Here is a 15,963-nt window from a genome sequence, read left to right as displayed (position 1 = left end):
GACTCGCGCGGAGGGGCACGTGAGTGGCCGGAGCCAATCACGGGAAGAAGGAAGCGCTCTTAGGCGTGGAGGTCCGCTTGAGGGCAGGAGGCGGAGCCCGAAGTACGGTTGTCCTCCTATCGGCTGCTTCGACCCGGGCTGGCCTGTGGATTTCTCTTCCGGGTCAGCGACGTGGGGGAGGGATGGGCCCGACCCTACTGGCCCTTGGCTGACTGCGGGGAGGGAGAGATGGAGCTCCGGGGGGCGCTGACGGGACGGGACGGGTTAAAGCGGCGACTGCGAGTTTCTTGCCAGCCGCCCGGAGACCTGCGAAGCCTGCTCGGTGGCCTGGCGCTGCTGAAGGAGCAGGTGGCGGCTCTGCTGGGCCCCCTGGTGCAAGAGGAAAGCGGCGGGGGCGCCGGCAGCCGGACCGAGGCGGGCGGTGAGTGAGTGAGGCCAAGAGGCGCCGTAGCCAGGCCCGGGTGGAGATGCGCTGCCTTCGTTTATTGGGGTGGGGGGAGAGATTTCCTGCCTCAGCTTCGGATGCTTGGGACGAATGGCACATTTCGCGGGGAAAGGGCTCTGGAATGCAATCTGCTAATGTGTGCCTTTTTGTTTTTAAAAAGAGGAGGATATAGATGAGGATGAAGATGAGGAAGAAAACCATGTTAATGCCAAAGCGTGTGGGGACGGGCCCCCGTTAAAACGGACAAAAACTAACTCCTGAATTGGAAATAGAATTTTGTATGCATCGGATTTGCAACCATCTATGGACTTTTTCTGCTGGAATAGTGTGCCGTTTTGAAAAATGTATTTTTACTATTTACTAATAAAATGGGTGTATTTGTGGATTCTCTGTACAATGTGATATTATAATTTGACATCTGTAAATACCAATTAAAATTGTGAGAAAAGCCGTTCAGTATCAAGTATTCAATATTAATAGCATATTTTTCAAAACCACAATTTTAAATATCTATTTCACATACCTGGGAGGGACAGTCTTACCAACATGGCCCTCTCTATCTCTTGATCAAGCAACTGCAGATCATTCTTATCAGGCTTTGTAGCCAAGTTATGATAAAAGAACTGAAAAGACACTAGGACCACAAACTGAAAGAAGCCCATGACTTGAAAGCCATGGTGCGATTGGAAGAAAACCTCCAGCGGATGACTAAATAGGCTGTGAAGGCAGACAGTTATAAGGTTAAAGCAGGAAAATGCCCAACTTCACACTCAAATGATAAATCCCATCTTTTCCTTGACCTACTTAATCCTTCGCACCTTAACAGCAGATGCCCATCTACAAAAGAACCTTTACCCTGTGAAATTGGGCTGCTTGTTCCAAAGAACTGCTACAGGTCCCAAAATGGATCCTGGATTACTTGAGACAAACATTACAAACATCGGTATAAACATATTTTATCAAGAAGTCTGCATACTGATGTTCCATTAGCAAGCATTCCCTTTTATTGCTAAAATCCTGTATATTATACATCCAAGTCACAGTCCTGCACAGCCATTTTTGTTTTGTTTTTTTGGGAGGGAGGGAAACCTACAATATCTTTTAGACTGAAATGCTTTTAAAAATAAGTTGGGCATGCTGCAGACATAAGCTCTTAAATCCAAGATCCATTTCTGCAGATGATCTCTTGAAGTCACATCTAGTTGGGACCAAGTTACTTTTGTAACATTCCTGCTAGCATAAAGGAAGAGAGTACTGGCAAGTTACTTTTATACCATTCCTGTAATGAAGGAGAAGAGCAGAGTTAACAAAAACTTTATTTTCATTCATTCATGTGGTATGAATGCAGCCCTGGTTTACTGAGTTCAACACTGTTGAAGGAGAAAGCACAACCATATCTTATATGCTGCTTTTGTAATCATTCAAAAATTATACATTAGTACAAAAGGAAAGTCCGTTTTTCATTGATTTCTCTTCTTAAATGTAGCCTAAAAAGAATTGGGGCATTATGTGCACAGTGAATTAAGGTTTCAAATATGTTTCCTCACAAAAAAACTCAGATGGAGTGTAGAAATTGTGTCGTAAGGCAGTATGAATAATGCCCCTCTCAAGTATCAAAGAGGGACCCGTCGTTCTACCAAGTATAAATTAGCCATATTTAAAATCAACTTTTTTAAAAAAATAGAAGGCAGATGCTCTACTCAGTAGTTAACACTTTGACAAAAAGACTACCAAGTTCCATTCCCATGTTTAGCTGACACGGCAAAGCATTTTCTTGATTATCTAAAACAGCTCATGAGAAAATTCAGAATGATTTTAAGTGTCAATCAATTGCAGTCTGCTGATTTGATTGGAGGCCTTCACGAACGTTTGGTGGCGATTGCAAACAACAGCCAAGCAGATAGGAATGATGCAATAGCCCACTGTTTTGGGATCGGCTCTGGTACAGGAGTAAAGGAACAAGAACATCTGCAAATAGGGGACTAAAAAGATAATGGCCCACAGCCAAAAAGGCAAGGAGAGCAGTCGTGTTTTTAAGGAGTGCATCCAAGTACTTTCATCTCTGAGTTTTTCAGGGGGCTGCTGAATATGTTCCAGTGCCAGTCTGTTGTAAGTCTCATTGATTTCGAAAACGTAGTAAAAGGCTGCTGCACTCGCAATTAGATACAATCCCACACCAATCCATCCCATCCTCTGGCGGAAGTTCATCATTCTCCATGCTCTGCACCTTGAAAATAAAAGGGATAAACATGCACTTTAAAAAAGTATACATTCATTTAATTCATTTGTACTTTGCCCGTATTCTCAGTGGAGACCCAAAGCATCATACATTATTCTCCCCTCTATCATTCCATCCTCACAACCATCCTGTGTTTTAGGATTAGGCTTTGACTGGCCCAAGCTCACCCATGGGAAAAGTGGGGAATCAAACCTGGAACTTAGATGTAGTAGGCCAACACACTTAACCATAAATGCTCACAGGGTTATTACAACAGCATTATTTTAAAAATAACTTTCATAATTTTTTAAATTATTATTTCAATTAATTATAATTATTTTTGAAATAACAAATTTAACTTCTTTGGCCTCCCTGTAGGCTTCCACTAGACATGGGATGTGCCCCTGGTACAGCAGTGCTATCTTTGCTTTGCTGAGATGCACCTGAGAAGTGGGTCTATATATTTAGTGTGTGGGGGGGTAGGTCTCTGCTTTTTATTTTTCCTTTGCCTGTTGATGGAAGAGATATGCTGGGGTGGGCAGGGTGGGGTGAGAGATGGTGTCGTGATTCACAGTGTGAAGGGTAACAGGACACCTAATTATCAATTATCCATGCCTGGGTATGGTAACTAAATGTGTGGTGGCTGAACACCTCCAAGGATTCCTGTATGAGGCAAATTGTTTAGACCTCTTAAAGTTAGGGTTTAGGCCTCATTATGGGTCTAAAACAGCCTATGTTGCCCTGGTGGATGACCTGCACCAGGCATGGGCAGAGTGAGTGCAACTTGATTTCCTTGGACTTCTCAACTGGTTTTGATACCATTGATTATAGCATCCTTCTGGGCCACTTATCTGGTCTGGGACGGGGGGTACCAGTCTGCGATAGTTCGTCCTACTTGGGAGGCTGGGTTTCAGAAGGTGATGGTGGGGGACTGTTGTTCGGCTACTTGGCCTCAATGGTTTTGCAAGGTTTCTGCCCCTTATTGTTCTTTAACATTTAAATGAAACTGCTGGGTGAAGTCATCTGTATATTTGGGCTAACAGATACCCAGTTGACACTCGGGGCTCTCCCTAGGCCAGGCTTTCTCAACCAGGATTATGTGAAACCCTGGGGTTTCTTGATGGCCCTGGAAGGGTTTCCTGAATGGGTGGGCGCTATTTTTTATATATTTTTTAAAGATTTATCAAACATTTACCAGGTGATATGACCATATATGGTCATGTTGACCTCCCATCCCCACCTCCCAAAAAACAGCCAATTATCGGACTAGAGGGGGTTGGAAGGGGAGGGGCCCCAGGTGGGTGTGCACACAGCTATGCTACCCAAACATATTCTACATGATCATGCCACTTTTGAGAAAGGCTGCCCTAGGCTATGAAAAGAATGAGTACAGTGCTGCCAAGAATTATTATAAATGAGGTTTGATGTAGTGCAAAGACTCTCCAAGGGATCATTCCACAAAGGTTAAACGATAATCCATTCTGTTAAAAAACCCAAATATCCCTTTCCTTTATTTATACATGATGATGAAGAGAGATTTGTAATTGCAAGAGAATCCCCACCCCCATATTGGCTCACTTCCATTTTCCTGGCTGGCACGTTGTCACGTGGGAATCCCGCCAATAATGTATCACAAGCAAATATACAAAAGAGAAGTCTGTTTCTTCCTCTGAGCCTGAAATGAGACTTTGCTAACAGATCACAGACAAAGGTGCAGCTTTTTGGATGGATAGCCCCTTTGATTCACAACACTATCATTCTCTATTGAACTCCCCCTCCCCAAATAAAAAAAGGCCCAAATACTGCTCTGGTTTGGCTCCAAAAAATCTGCTGTAAGAACCTAAGAATAGCTATAGGAAGTCAGTCTGGAATGCTAAATGGTTACCAACCTCCAAGTGATGTTTGAAGATCTCCTGGAATTACAAGTGATCACCAGACTAGACAGATCTTCCCCTGGAGAAAATGGTTATTTCAGAGGACAGATTCTGCAGTATTGTATCTGATTAATTAATGTCCTTCCTTCACCTTCCCAAGGCTCCTGCACCAAAATCTCCAGGAATTTCCCTACATGGAGTTGGCAACCCTAGTAAATATGTCTGCACATGCACACACACACTTTTCCTTTGCAGATACTGCCTACCTGGCATGTAAGAGAAGGGCAGCTTTTTTCCCCTTCACATAGTTGGGAAGAGAAGCTGGGAAGGCTCCCTTCTACAGACACAAAGATTTAAATGCTGTGATGCCTCGATCCACTGTGGGTCTGTGGTGCAGGACTCTTTGTCCCTGCACCAAGAGTCAAAACATCTGCCTGGGCACCAGCACACACTGTAAAAGTGTCATAAATCCACTTGTGAGAGGCAGAAAACAGAGGGTATTGCTGCCACCCACCCTCTCTAATCCCAACCAACTATGAACACTCCTGACCTGGACTAAAATATTGGTGCTGATTGGAGGGGCTTGGCAAATGACTGGTGGGCCACACCCCTTTGTGGACCACCAGCAAGACAGGCTGAGATCACCACTGTTATCCAGATATTTATATGACTACAACTGCCGAAAGAGTAATCCTAGGGGTATACAAGTACAACTGAATGAATTCATTTTCTTTCTACACCACCATCCTGCCTATGTGGAGCCTTCAGGACAATTCTTCTCACTTTTTCAATGTACCCATTAGGATCCCAACAATTACTCGTGACTGTTCCCTGGTTTTGCCAATAGTTCCTCAAATGAGTGCCAGATAACACACCGAGACTACTCACATGTAAGTGGGGGGGGGGATGCCTACTGAAATATAGATGGAGAAGACTGATTTAGAAAACACCCTCTTCCTTGAGGGATACTATCAGAATATATAGAGAAAACAAGTTCACCAGCTATAAAGGATTCTCTAGTCTGCAAGAAGTTTCCTCCAAACCCAAAGCTATTACTGTACTAGCCTTGCTTCTGACCTTGTCACATTTTCCCCAAAACAAAATAAGGGGAAACTGAATGCCTCTTGTGGATACTGAGTCAGATAAGCAGAAGTCTCCCTTCCAGTGGGGAAGGTGAGGGAAGCATTTAGTTCAAACTGGTGATCCTCAAACAAGAATTTATCTCAGCTGTGACCCTGCTGAACAGCGGGAAGAAATTCTGATTGGTCCCCGAGTGATTATTAATGTCTGATGCAAGGTTACATTATTTAATTTCACCTTCTTTCCTTAACACAATAAAGATTGCATCAGCCTTAATTCACTTTTAGAACGGGAGGGGAGATATCATTAACAACAGATGCCCATTACAACAAATGTCCTATGGTAAGCTGGGGGGAGGGGGAGACACACAATCCATTTTTAGAAAAAGAAGAGTTGGTTCTTATATGCCACTTCTCTCTACCCAAAGGAGGCTAAAGCGTCTTACAGTTGTCTTCCCTTGCCTCTCCCCACAACAGACACCCTGTGAGGTGGGTGAGGCTGAGAGAGCCCTGATATCACTGCTTGATCAGAACAGCTTTATCAGTGCTGTGGCGAGCCCAAGGTCACCCAGCTGGCTGCATGTGGAGAAGCGCAGACCACCACTCAATTCCTTGAAGCCACAGGGCCCCAAAGCAGCTTAAAATATCAGGTACCACAGTATGCACAAAGGCAGACCTAATCTGTGGAAATAGCTCCTGGGGCCCAGAGGTAGGCCCATGACCCAACAACAGCTAGCCTGGGCTACCTAAATCATGCTGGAGAAGTAAACTTTCTGGCTGTTTTGAAGCTGGGGAAGGGGGTAAGGATAAAGCCCAGACATTTGGGGGACACTGAAATATATGCTATTAGACCTAAACTGATGTTAATGTTCAAACAATATAAAGTGCATCGTTTAGAATTCATTTAGTATAGGAAACAGCAACGACATATTTATAGAATTTTAAAGTTGTAAATTCCTTAATTGTGTTCAAGAAAAAAACACAAAAAAATGCACAATACTTGAGAGAAAAGTGCAAGCCCACGCAATCTACGTCACATTAGGACATGTACCTTCATTTTTGCTGTGTTTTGCATACCTCCCCCTTTTTTGCTAACTGTGTTTTGCCTCCCTCCCCTTCCAGCAGCAGCCCAATACACGCAATGTCATCAGGCAGAAGTCCTTGCACCTATGGAAAAAAATTACCTGGATCCTAGCCAGTTTCTATAAAGCATGAATTGGAATCTACAGACTGAAGAGCTTTTGGCAGAAGTTCATAAAAATAAAATTCTCCGTGTCTTATACTTAGGAGTTTGAACTAGGGTTAGCAGCTGTACTACCTGATTTTTGAAGCCTTGCTTCCAGCAAGTACTGCTTGCTTATTTGTAAATAAATCGATATTATTAAAAAGTCTAGAAACCTCAATGCTTACTCACACCCCATCCAGAGGAAACTAAACTCAACAGACACTGCCCATGGACTTTTCACCACACAGATGCCCAGAAGTACACCTTAGTTCAACATTCATTATTACTAATATGATTCTCACTTAACAATGGTAACCTGCACAACAGGTTTCCCCAAGATGATGCCCCATGAGCACCATGGTGCCTGCCAATATATCCCCTGGCACCATAAGGCAAGATTTATTGGCTGCCCTTCAAAAGGAAGGGAAACGGTTGTCCGTGGCCACAGCCGCTGGAAGATCAGGACTGGTAATTGGTGAGTTTCCCTTAGTCAATGCGTACTTCCATTTCTCCCTTCAGGATTTAAGTCTTTTTACTCTCCTCCCACCCCTCCAATTTCCCTTCTTCATTTTTATTCCCCTTCTGTGATTCTTTTGCCAAGTGAAGAGGAAGGTCCTACAGCAGTCAGTCGGGGTTTGGCTCCATCTCCTGTAGCAGCCATTTTGGCTCCATCTCCTGTGGCAGCCATTTTGAGGCAGTGTTCATCACTTCCTCTCAAAATTCCAAAGGTGCCCAACAGATCAGAAAGATTTGGGATCCTTGTAAAATATGCTTTCATTCTAAATCACTATCTCCTCTGTGCATGAAGGTTAAAAAAAAAAAACACTTCATTCATACTACTATCAGCAAGAAATATAAAGGAGCCCACGGCTCCAGTATGCCTATGACACTCAAAAATATGTGTTGGGCAGAAGAACAGTCTACAGAAGTGCAGAATTCAGGGCATTTGCAAAATGCATCAGGATCGTTATATCAACTCAGTTCAGATCTGAGAACTCTTGTCTGACTTCAGATTCAGGCGGGTAGCCAAAGTCTGAATCCAGTTGCACTTTTAAGGCCAATAAAACGTGCCTTATGGTGCCAGGGGATGTACTTCTTCAGACACTTTATTTGAAGACGTTGCACACAAAAGCTTACACCTTGAGCAAAATTGTGTTGGCCTTAATTTGTTCTGCCTGACTGACCACGGTCAAGAAGTCATCTTTGTAGCCTTGTTTCCAAGCTGTGACTAAAAAGAATTTGGGAGGGAGGGACGCAGAAGTGAGACAATCAGGCAGCAAACTGTGAGAAAAATGAAGCCTAGGCACAACCATGATAAAAATAGCAGAATTTTATGGAACAATTAACAGTACTGCATTAACATTTTACAAGAATTTTTTTCTCACGGTGTTTCAGGAAACCTTTATTCTGACAAATACACTGGATGGATTCAAGTTTTCAGCTGATGAAAAAGGAAGGCGCCCTCCCCCGACCACCAAACTTTCTGCTGGGGATCAATTACAAAAGTCATGTAGGGTAGGAAAAAGAGTTTGTTTGTTTTTTATCCTATGTTTTTCTACCCTGAGGAAACTCAAAGTGACTCATGACTGCCTGTCCCCTCCTTTCCCCACAAGAGTGACCTTGTGACATAAATGAGGCTGAGAGAGTGGAGGCTTCATGTAGAGGAATCAAACCTGGTTCTCCAGATTTGAGTTTGATGTTCTTAACCATTATTTTTACTTTGTTTATTGGATTTATAACCCTCCACTCTCGAAAATCAGCTTGTGGCGGGTCATACAAAAGGAAAATCTATACAATAAAATTCAATAAAACCCCAATTACTACAATACACAAAAATCTTGACAGATGGCAAAAAAACCACCATGGCCCTCCTTAAAACAGGAAGTCCCTTGCCAGGGCAGCATGGGGGGGGGGACCAAGATGTACGGCACCAAGATGTTCAGGCACCAATGCCAGGGGGGACCCATACTACCTGCTCTAGCACCACCCTGACCACTGGTGGCTACAGGAAGTAGGGGAACCGAGTGAAACGGGATTTAAAAGCTAGCTGAATCAAACCCATTTTAAGAGGTTTAATTCCACATTTCTTAAAAGGTCAATGGGTAAATATCAGCCATGATCATTAATTTCCATGAACGAGTCAGTATGCTTTTGAATAATAGATGCTGAGTCGCCACCATCAAGAAGGGAAACCTTCATCTTGTCTGTTATCTCCCAGAGGCTGCTTTTGGCAACCAAATGCTAGACTGAATGGATCTCTGCCTGATGTGACAAGGCAATTCTCTCATTTTTTAATTTATCTTCAGACTTCACCAAAACCACTAATCTCCTAAAATGAAATTTCAGTTAGCCCTTCTTTCCTACACAATCACTACTTAATCATTATCAGAAATAAGATATTAAGTTGCGTTGACTACACGAACACTAACAATTCTTTAAAATCATAGAATCAACGAGTTGGAAGGAAACTCATGGGTCATCTAGTCCAACCCCCTGCACTATGCAGGACACTCACAGCCCTATCGCTCATCCACTGTCACCTGGCACCCCCTGAGCCTTCACAGAATCAGCCTCTCTGTCAGATGGCCATCCAGCCTCTGTTTAAAATTTTCCAAAGATGGAGAACCCACCACCTCCCGAGGAAGCCTGTTCCACTGAGAAACCACTCTGTCTTCCTGATGTTTAGACAGACTTTCTTTTTAATTAATTTCATCGCACTGGGATGAAATTATCAAAATGTTGCCACAAGGACTGGTACATTTATTTATTTTAAGGTGCCTTAAGAACATTTGATAAGTTGCACTGTAGGTCAAGTCACTTTGACTTTTCTGCAATTGTAGACACAAATGTCTTTTTGTTGTTGTTGTTCCAAGGCCTGTAGGGGCCAATATTTCAACATGACAAATTATTATACATATATACCCTGACTCTTAATAAATTCTGTTGCAACATGTTTCGCATAACAGAGTTGGGCTGATGTCATGCAGCTAAGAGTCCAAAAGTCCTTGTTTCAAGTCTTACTCAGTCACTTGTGAGGGCAGGGGTGGCCGACTTCATTGTGGGGTTTTAAACTGGCAAAACAAGACAGCACATTCAGGCCTTACTGTGTTAAGTAATCCCAAATCTACAGTTTTACATAGACGTTCCTTGCAGGATCAGGCCAAGAATTCTAGCACATGCTCAGCAAACCGCTGGCAAGAGGTCAGAGGCTCCCTAGCAGATTTTTCCCCCTTCAAGAGCAAAAAAACCCCCAATATCTAGTTTCTGCTCAACCCTGAACAATTGAAGGTTTCAGCAAGCTAAAATTCTCTTAGTCGCACTCCATGTCTTCAATATCTGGATGATCCTGGCTTCCATTCACCCAAAAGAACCTCAAAGCGGCTTACAGTTGCCTTCCCTTCCTCTCCCCACAATAGACATTCTGTGAGATGGCTGAGAGAGTTCTGAGAGAACTGTGACTGGCCCAGGATCATGCAAATAACTGCAATGAGAGCACTAAGAATCAAACCCAGTTCTCCAGATTAAACACCAAGTTGGCCCTCTCAAATCCATAAGGGCCATCTCACACATTACTCTTTCAGCTGTACATATACAATTTTCGAAGGGTACCCACATTAATGTAACAAGGATATATTTGCAGAGACACGCATCAGGCAGGTACACTTGACAAACAGGACTGTTTGCAGCTTCCTGCTAAACACACATTCTGTGGGAAACCTGGGCCTTTCCCTGTATACTACAATGTGCAGAACGGTGTTTCCCATGCAATTCAACCCCAAGTGAATACAAACAATACAAACAAATCCAAATGGCTGTTTTTTCCTATTTATCTCTGGAATCAGTCAACCATTTTCATTCTTCTGTGTGTTAATTTACCCTCACACTTTGCCCAGAAGCCTGTATTGCTTACTTCCATTCCATAACATTGTATCTGAGGAAGTGTGTGTGCACACGAAAGCTCATATGGTGAATAACACTTTGTTGGTCTTAAAAGTACTACTGGACTCAAAATTTGTTCCACATTCCTAAGCGACATTCCAAAACATGCTTTGTGCTAAGGCCCGTTCTGCTTCCCAAAACCGGCAAGTGAGAAATACTCTTCAATGCCACAACACTTTAGCTATAGCAAATAAAGACGTGCAACAGTGACAATTTTAATAAGGGACTCCTGAATCCATTTCACCTCCTTTCTCCTGAACTCATCCCCTTTTAATATTGATGCAATTAATGAGGGAGTGTCAGATGTCTGTGGGGCAGGTGAACTCATATAGCTATGAACAATTCTTTACTTATTACATGTGGATTAAATGGATTAAAGTCTGACATAATAGATGGCCTTAAAAGGGGTGGGGTTAGACGGATTCATGGAGAACAAGTCCATCAAGGGCTACTGGCCATTGTGAATAAAGGGAGCCTCCGTACATACAGGCAACAAACCCTATGAATTCCTGTGCTAGGAAGCAACACTGGGGGAAGGCCATGCAGGCCAGCTGGTTGGACAATGTATTAAACAATACTATGGACTAGATGCACCACTGGTCTGCTCCAGCAGGCTCGACTTATGTAGGAATAAAATAGGAAACTCAAGCACTCCTGGCAAGCCATTTCAGGAAATCAGTGCATGATTTTTACCTGAATCATAATCTGAAGAGTGGTAAATGTGATCCCTATACCCATCTGAACAGCATGCCTCAAAGCTAGAGACAAACATCAAATTACATCCTGCAGCAGGAACAGAGAAGCTGCATTATTCAACCTACCTATTTTGAAGCTGCTTCTTCATGGGAGCTACTGCTGAAGTAGAAGAGACTAGCTGAAGTAAGCAGATTACAAACTGGAGCCAGCCACATGACGCTTATCATTTTTGTCATCTGTCAGATGCTTGTTTTCAGTTTGAACCATATGAACAGTTCCCTTTCTGCATAGAGATTTTTATCTGCTCAGCCTCCCCTAAAGAACTGGCCCTACTACAGAGAATTATTTAGTCACCCCAGTTCACTTCCACCGTACAGAATGAAGACTGCCATTGTTGAGAACTAGGACTGTAATATCACCACTATCAAAGTCAGAGAAGAAATGTTTGATCCAAGAGTACTAAATCTGCAGCATATGAGCTGAATAATGGCTCATGGTGTTGTCAACAAGCTAGGCTTTCTCAAAAGGGGTTATTTTATTATTTTTTTAAAAAATTATCAGGTGATATGACTATATACAGTTATGTCAACCCACTCACCCCCTCTCAAGATGGCCAATGATGGGCCGGGAGGGGGTGGAAAGGGAAGGACCCCTGGTCATAAAAATCCTTCTGGTTGAGGCTTATTTCACATCGACCGTTTATGCACTGGAGGTTTCATGCCGGGCTGCAGGCTGGAGTTTTAGTCATGGCAGGTTGCCCCACCTCTTCCTGCATCCACACGGGAGAGCAATTGGCCTGGTGTTCCTCATCTGCCCCCGATTTTTGCTTCTGCACGGGAGCTGGGGCAGTGAAGTTCCCAGTGCATAAACGGTCATGGTGGCAAATGGAGTCCAAAGAGATAAGTACTGTCATATTAACGTAACTGTGTTGGGGATGGGGTAGGCTGACTGAGCAGTGGATGCCTGCGGTGCCATTTGGGGGACAGATGGATGATGGATTGTGATATCACATCTGGTGGGAGTGTCTGGGTGATGTCACCAGGGTGACATGTGACTTCTAAGGGCATGGCAGGAAGATGTGGCCTACTGACATCACTTCCAAGGCTTCTTGAAACCTGGAGAATGTTTCAGGGCAAATGTTAATGGCAAAAAGGCTGGAAAAGGTTGTCCTAAGGGAACAGTGCAAGATGTAAGTAGTGCGACTAGCTTCAACACACTTCTGTCTGGTTAAAAACAACCCTGTTCCCTGTTTGCACGCATGTATGCACTTACATGCCAACACCTTTGCAGCAAAATTTTGGAGGATGTTTAACACTCTGAGAAAAAGATTGTCTAGCCCCAGAAATATCTAACAGCTATGGACTCATCGAAGAGCCTCTTGTGGCGCAGACTGGTAAGGCAGCATAAATGTGGTCTGAAAGCTCTGCCCATAAGGCTGGGAGTTCAATCCCAGCAGCCGGCTCAAGGTTGACTCAGCCTTCCATCCTTCCAAGGTCGGTAAAAAGAGTACCCAGCTTGCTGGGGGGTAAACGGTAATGACTGGGGAAGGCACCAGCAAACCACCCCCTATTGAGTCTGCCATGAAAACGCTAGAGGGCGTCACCCCAAGGGTCAGACATGACTCAGTGCTTGCACAGGGGATACCTTTACCTTTATATGGATTCATTGATAAACAATAATAATAACAAACAATGAATAAGATAAGATGCCCTCGCACCCTCTCTTCACCCCATCTCTACCATAGATAAATGCCCCCCCCCAATCACTCTCACATCACATCCTCAAAGCACCACCCTTTCTACTTCAGAAATCTGACAGGCCATATATATTTAAAGGAGGGGGAGGGCATTGTGCCCTTTCACCCTTCTCCAGAACTTAGATTCAAATGGGTAGCCGTGTTGTTCTGAAGTAGCACAATAAAACCAGAGCCCAGTGGCACCCTTAAGACCAACAAAGATTTATTCAAGGCGTGAGCTTTCAAGTGCAAGCACTCTTCGTCAGACTCGAAAGCTCACGCATTGAAAAAATCTTTGTTGGTCTTAAAGGTGCCACTGGGCTCTGGTTTTATGGTGCTCCAGAACTTACAGCGACCTTTTGCTCCAACACGGTAGGCACGCCAGCAGCAGCACCCTGAAGCTCGTCTCTGAGCACGAACAGAAGGGCAGACATCGGTGCGACGACCGTGAAGCCAGGCCGCTCCTCCTCCCAGTGCGCGGACTACAAGGCGCGGCCCCACAACCACCGGCTCAGCGCTCGGAAAGGAACCCTTCCAAGGTTTCCTTGGCGTCCCAGCAAGCCCAAGGCCTCTCCCTCGTCGCAACAGCTTGGCCAGGGGTAGTCAAACTGCGGCGCTCCAGATGTCCATGGACTACAATTCCCATGAGCCCCTGCCAGCTGGCAGGGGCTCATGGGAGTTGTAGTCCGTGGACATCTGGAGCGCCGCAGTTTGACTACCCCTGAGCTTGGCAAAGCACGAGGCGCGGACTGGCGGGATTGCCCCAGAAGCGGGTCCTCCGCGCCACCTTCACCTTCCTCCGCCGGGAAGAGTCGCATCACTCCGCCGCTGCCAACCCAAAGCAACGGGCCACGGGCGCCGCGCGGCCCCAGCCGCCCTCCGGATGCCTCCAGCGCCGGGGCTCGGCCATCCCTTCCGCAGCGGCGGCACCGCCCTCCCGCTCCACTTCCGGGTGGCGCGCGGACCACTCCAGCGGCTGCTAGGGTCTCGTGACCCCCCCCCCACCGACCGGATTTCCTGTGGGCAAAGGGATTGTTGACGCTCTCGCAGGAGGGACCATAGAGAGGGCCGGGCTTGGCCGGGCTGGTGCCCGATTGGTGCAGAGGGTGGGCGGCGCAGAGGGGGAGGGGGAGGGGGCGGCCCGTAGGTTCGGCCGGTTCCTCTGAAAAGAGGCAACGTGGTCCGAAAGTTGTTAAGCCGGTGTAGGCGCCAGCCAGAAAGGAAGCCGTTTCTCAGATTTCACCTTGTTCTATTTCTTGAGCAACGTGAAATGCATCGTATATATAGCAGGTTATATAAAATGCTGGCATGGTCGGGACAGACGCGCGTCGCCTCTGGAAAGTGGTCCGTCCCCACAGCTGTTCATCCGATAATCCCTTCAACTACAGGCGAATTTCGTGTTTAAGTGCGTCATTCCACGCGCCATACTTCTGGTTGCAAAACCAAATCTGCTCCAGAGGCCAAACGGCTGGACGAGGTTTTGAGTCGGATCAATACTGTAGTGGCACCAGAAAGGGGGGGGGGGTTACGCTTCTCTCTGCTCTACCCTTTTCATGATCCGAACCAACGCCTTTCATCTTTTTCTGCTTCGTTGGAGCAAATATCCAAATTTCTTTCTTCCCAGGACGTCAGTAATGCAAGCTAATACCAGCTCAAGCTAATGCAAGCTAATACCAGCTTCAAACCTGCTTGTCTTTCCATACAGACCAGATTTTATCATAGAATAATAGAGTTGGAAGGGATGTACTGGGTCATCTAGTCCAACCCCCTGCACTATGCAGGATACTCACATCCCTATCGCTCATTCACTGTAACCTGCCACCCCCTTGAACCTTCACAGAATCAGCCTCTCCGTCAGATGGCTATCCAGAAATTTCTAAAGATGGAGAACCCACCACCTCTCGAGAAAGCCTGTTCCACTGAGAAACTGCTCTGTCAGGAACTTCTTCCAGATGTTTAGACAGAATTTCTTTTGAATTGACTTCATCCCATTGGTTCTGGTCTGTTCCTCTGGGGCAAGAGGGAACAACTCTGCTCCATCCTCTATATGGCAGCCTTTTAAATACATGAAGATGGTTATTAGATCCCCTCTCAGTCGTCTCCTCTCCAGGCTAAACAGACCAAGCTCCCCCAGCCTTTCTTCATATGTCGTGGTCTCCAAACCCCTCACCGTCTTTGTTGCCTTCCTCTGGACACATTCCAGTTTGTCTACATCCCTCTTCAATTGGGGTGCCCAAAACTGAACACAGTATCAACTGGGCTGCCCAAAACTGAACACAGTAATCCTAGCCTTCTACACAGGACTGTTGTGAGGATAAACTGAGGAAATGCAGCATATGGGTTGCTCTGCAGCAAAGAAATTAAAAGACACTTGCTGCTGGGGAGGAAAGCTATGGCAAATCTAAACAGCATCCTAAAAAGCAGAGACATCACCCTGCCAACTAAAGTGCATCTAGTCAAGGCTATGGTCTTCCCTGTTGCAATGTATGGCTGTGAAAGTTGGACCATAAGGAAGGCTGAGAGGAGATCAGCCCTGACTGCTCCTTAGAAAGCCAGATCCTGAAGATGAAACTGAAATACTTTGGCCACCTCATGAGAAGGAAGGACTCCCTGTAGAAGAGCCTAATGCTGGGAGCAATTGAGGGCAAAAGAAGAAGGGGACGACAGAGAATAAGGTGGCTGGATGGAGTCACTGAAGCAGTAGGTGGAAGCTTAACTGGACTCCGGGGAATGATAGAGGACAGGAAGGCCT

At 45.3% G+C, this 15,963-nt stretch overlaps 2 protein-coding genes across 2 annotated transcripts; one reads left to right on the top strand and one right to left on the bottom strand.

The window, feature by feature from the left end:
• The first annotated feature begins 64 nt into the window (after positions 1-64).
• Positions 65-896, top strand: GON7 (GON7 subunit of KEOPS complex). Its single transcript, XM_077323541.1, has 2 exons — positions 65-421; positions 606-896. The coding sequence occupies exons 1-2, from the start codon at positions 229-231 to the stop codon at positions 704-706; spliced, it is 294 nt and encodes a 97-aa protein (XP_077179656.1). The 5' UTR covers positions 65-228; the 3' UTR covers positions 707-896.
• Positions 897-1,743: 847 nt separating this feature from the next.
• LYSET (lysosomal enzyme trafficking factor) lies at positions 1,744-14,206 on the bottom strand. Its single transcript, XM_077323539.1, has 2 exons — positions 14,005-14,206; positions 1,744-2,672 (listed from the first exon to the last, which is right to left on the bottom strand). The coding sequence occupies exon 2, from the start codon at positions 2,654-2,656 to the stop codon at positions 2,261-2,263; it is 396 nt and encodes a 131-aa protein (XP_077179654.1). The 5' UTR covers positions 2,657-2,672; positions 14,005-14,206; the 3' UTR covers positions 1,744-2,260.
• Between the last annotated feature and the right edge of the window lie 1,757 nt (positions 14,207-15,963).

This window comes from Paroedura picta, chromosome 2, assembly GCF_049243985.1.
Source record: "Paroedura picta isolate Pp20150507F chromosome 2, Ppicta_v3.0, whole genome shotgun sequence".
NCBI classification, from domain to species: Eukaryota; Metazoa; Chordata; class Lepidosauria; order Squamata; family Gekkonidae; genus Paroedura; species Paroedura picta.
Note: the sequence above shows the minus strand (reverse complement) of the source record. Positions and strands in the feature narration are given on the sequence as shown.

What these genes read in the sequence shown, in the direction of transcription:
- GON7 (XM_077323541.1), top strand. Translation starts at nt 229, where the DNA reads ATGGAGCTCCGGGGGGCGCTGACGGGACGGGACGGGTTAAAGCGGCGA. An exon ending in CAGCCGGACCGAGGCGGGCG is followed by an intron (nt 422 to 605) that starts GTGAGTGAGTGA and finishes GTTTTTAAAAAG; the next exon opens with AGGAGGATATAGATGAGGAT.
- LYSET (XM_077323539.1), bottom strand. Translation starts at nt 2,656, where the DNA reads ATGATGAACTTCCGCCAGAGGATGGGATGGATTGGTGTGGGATTGTAT.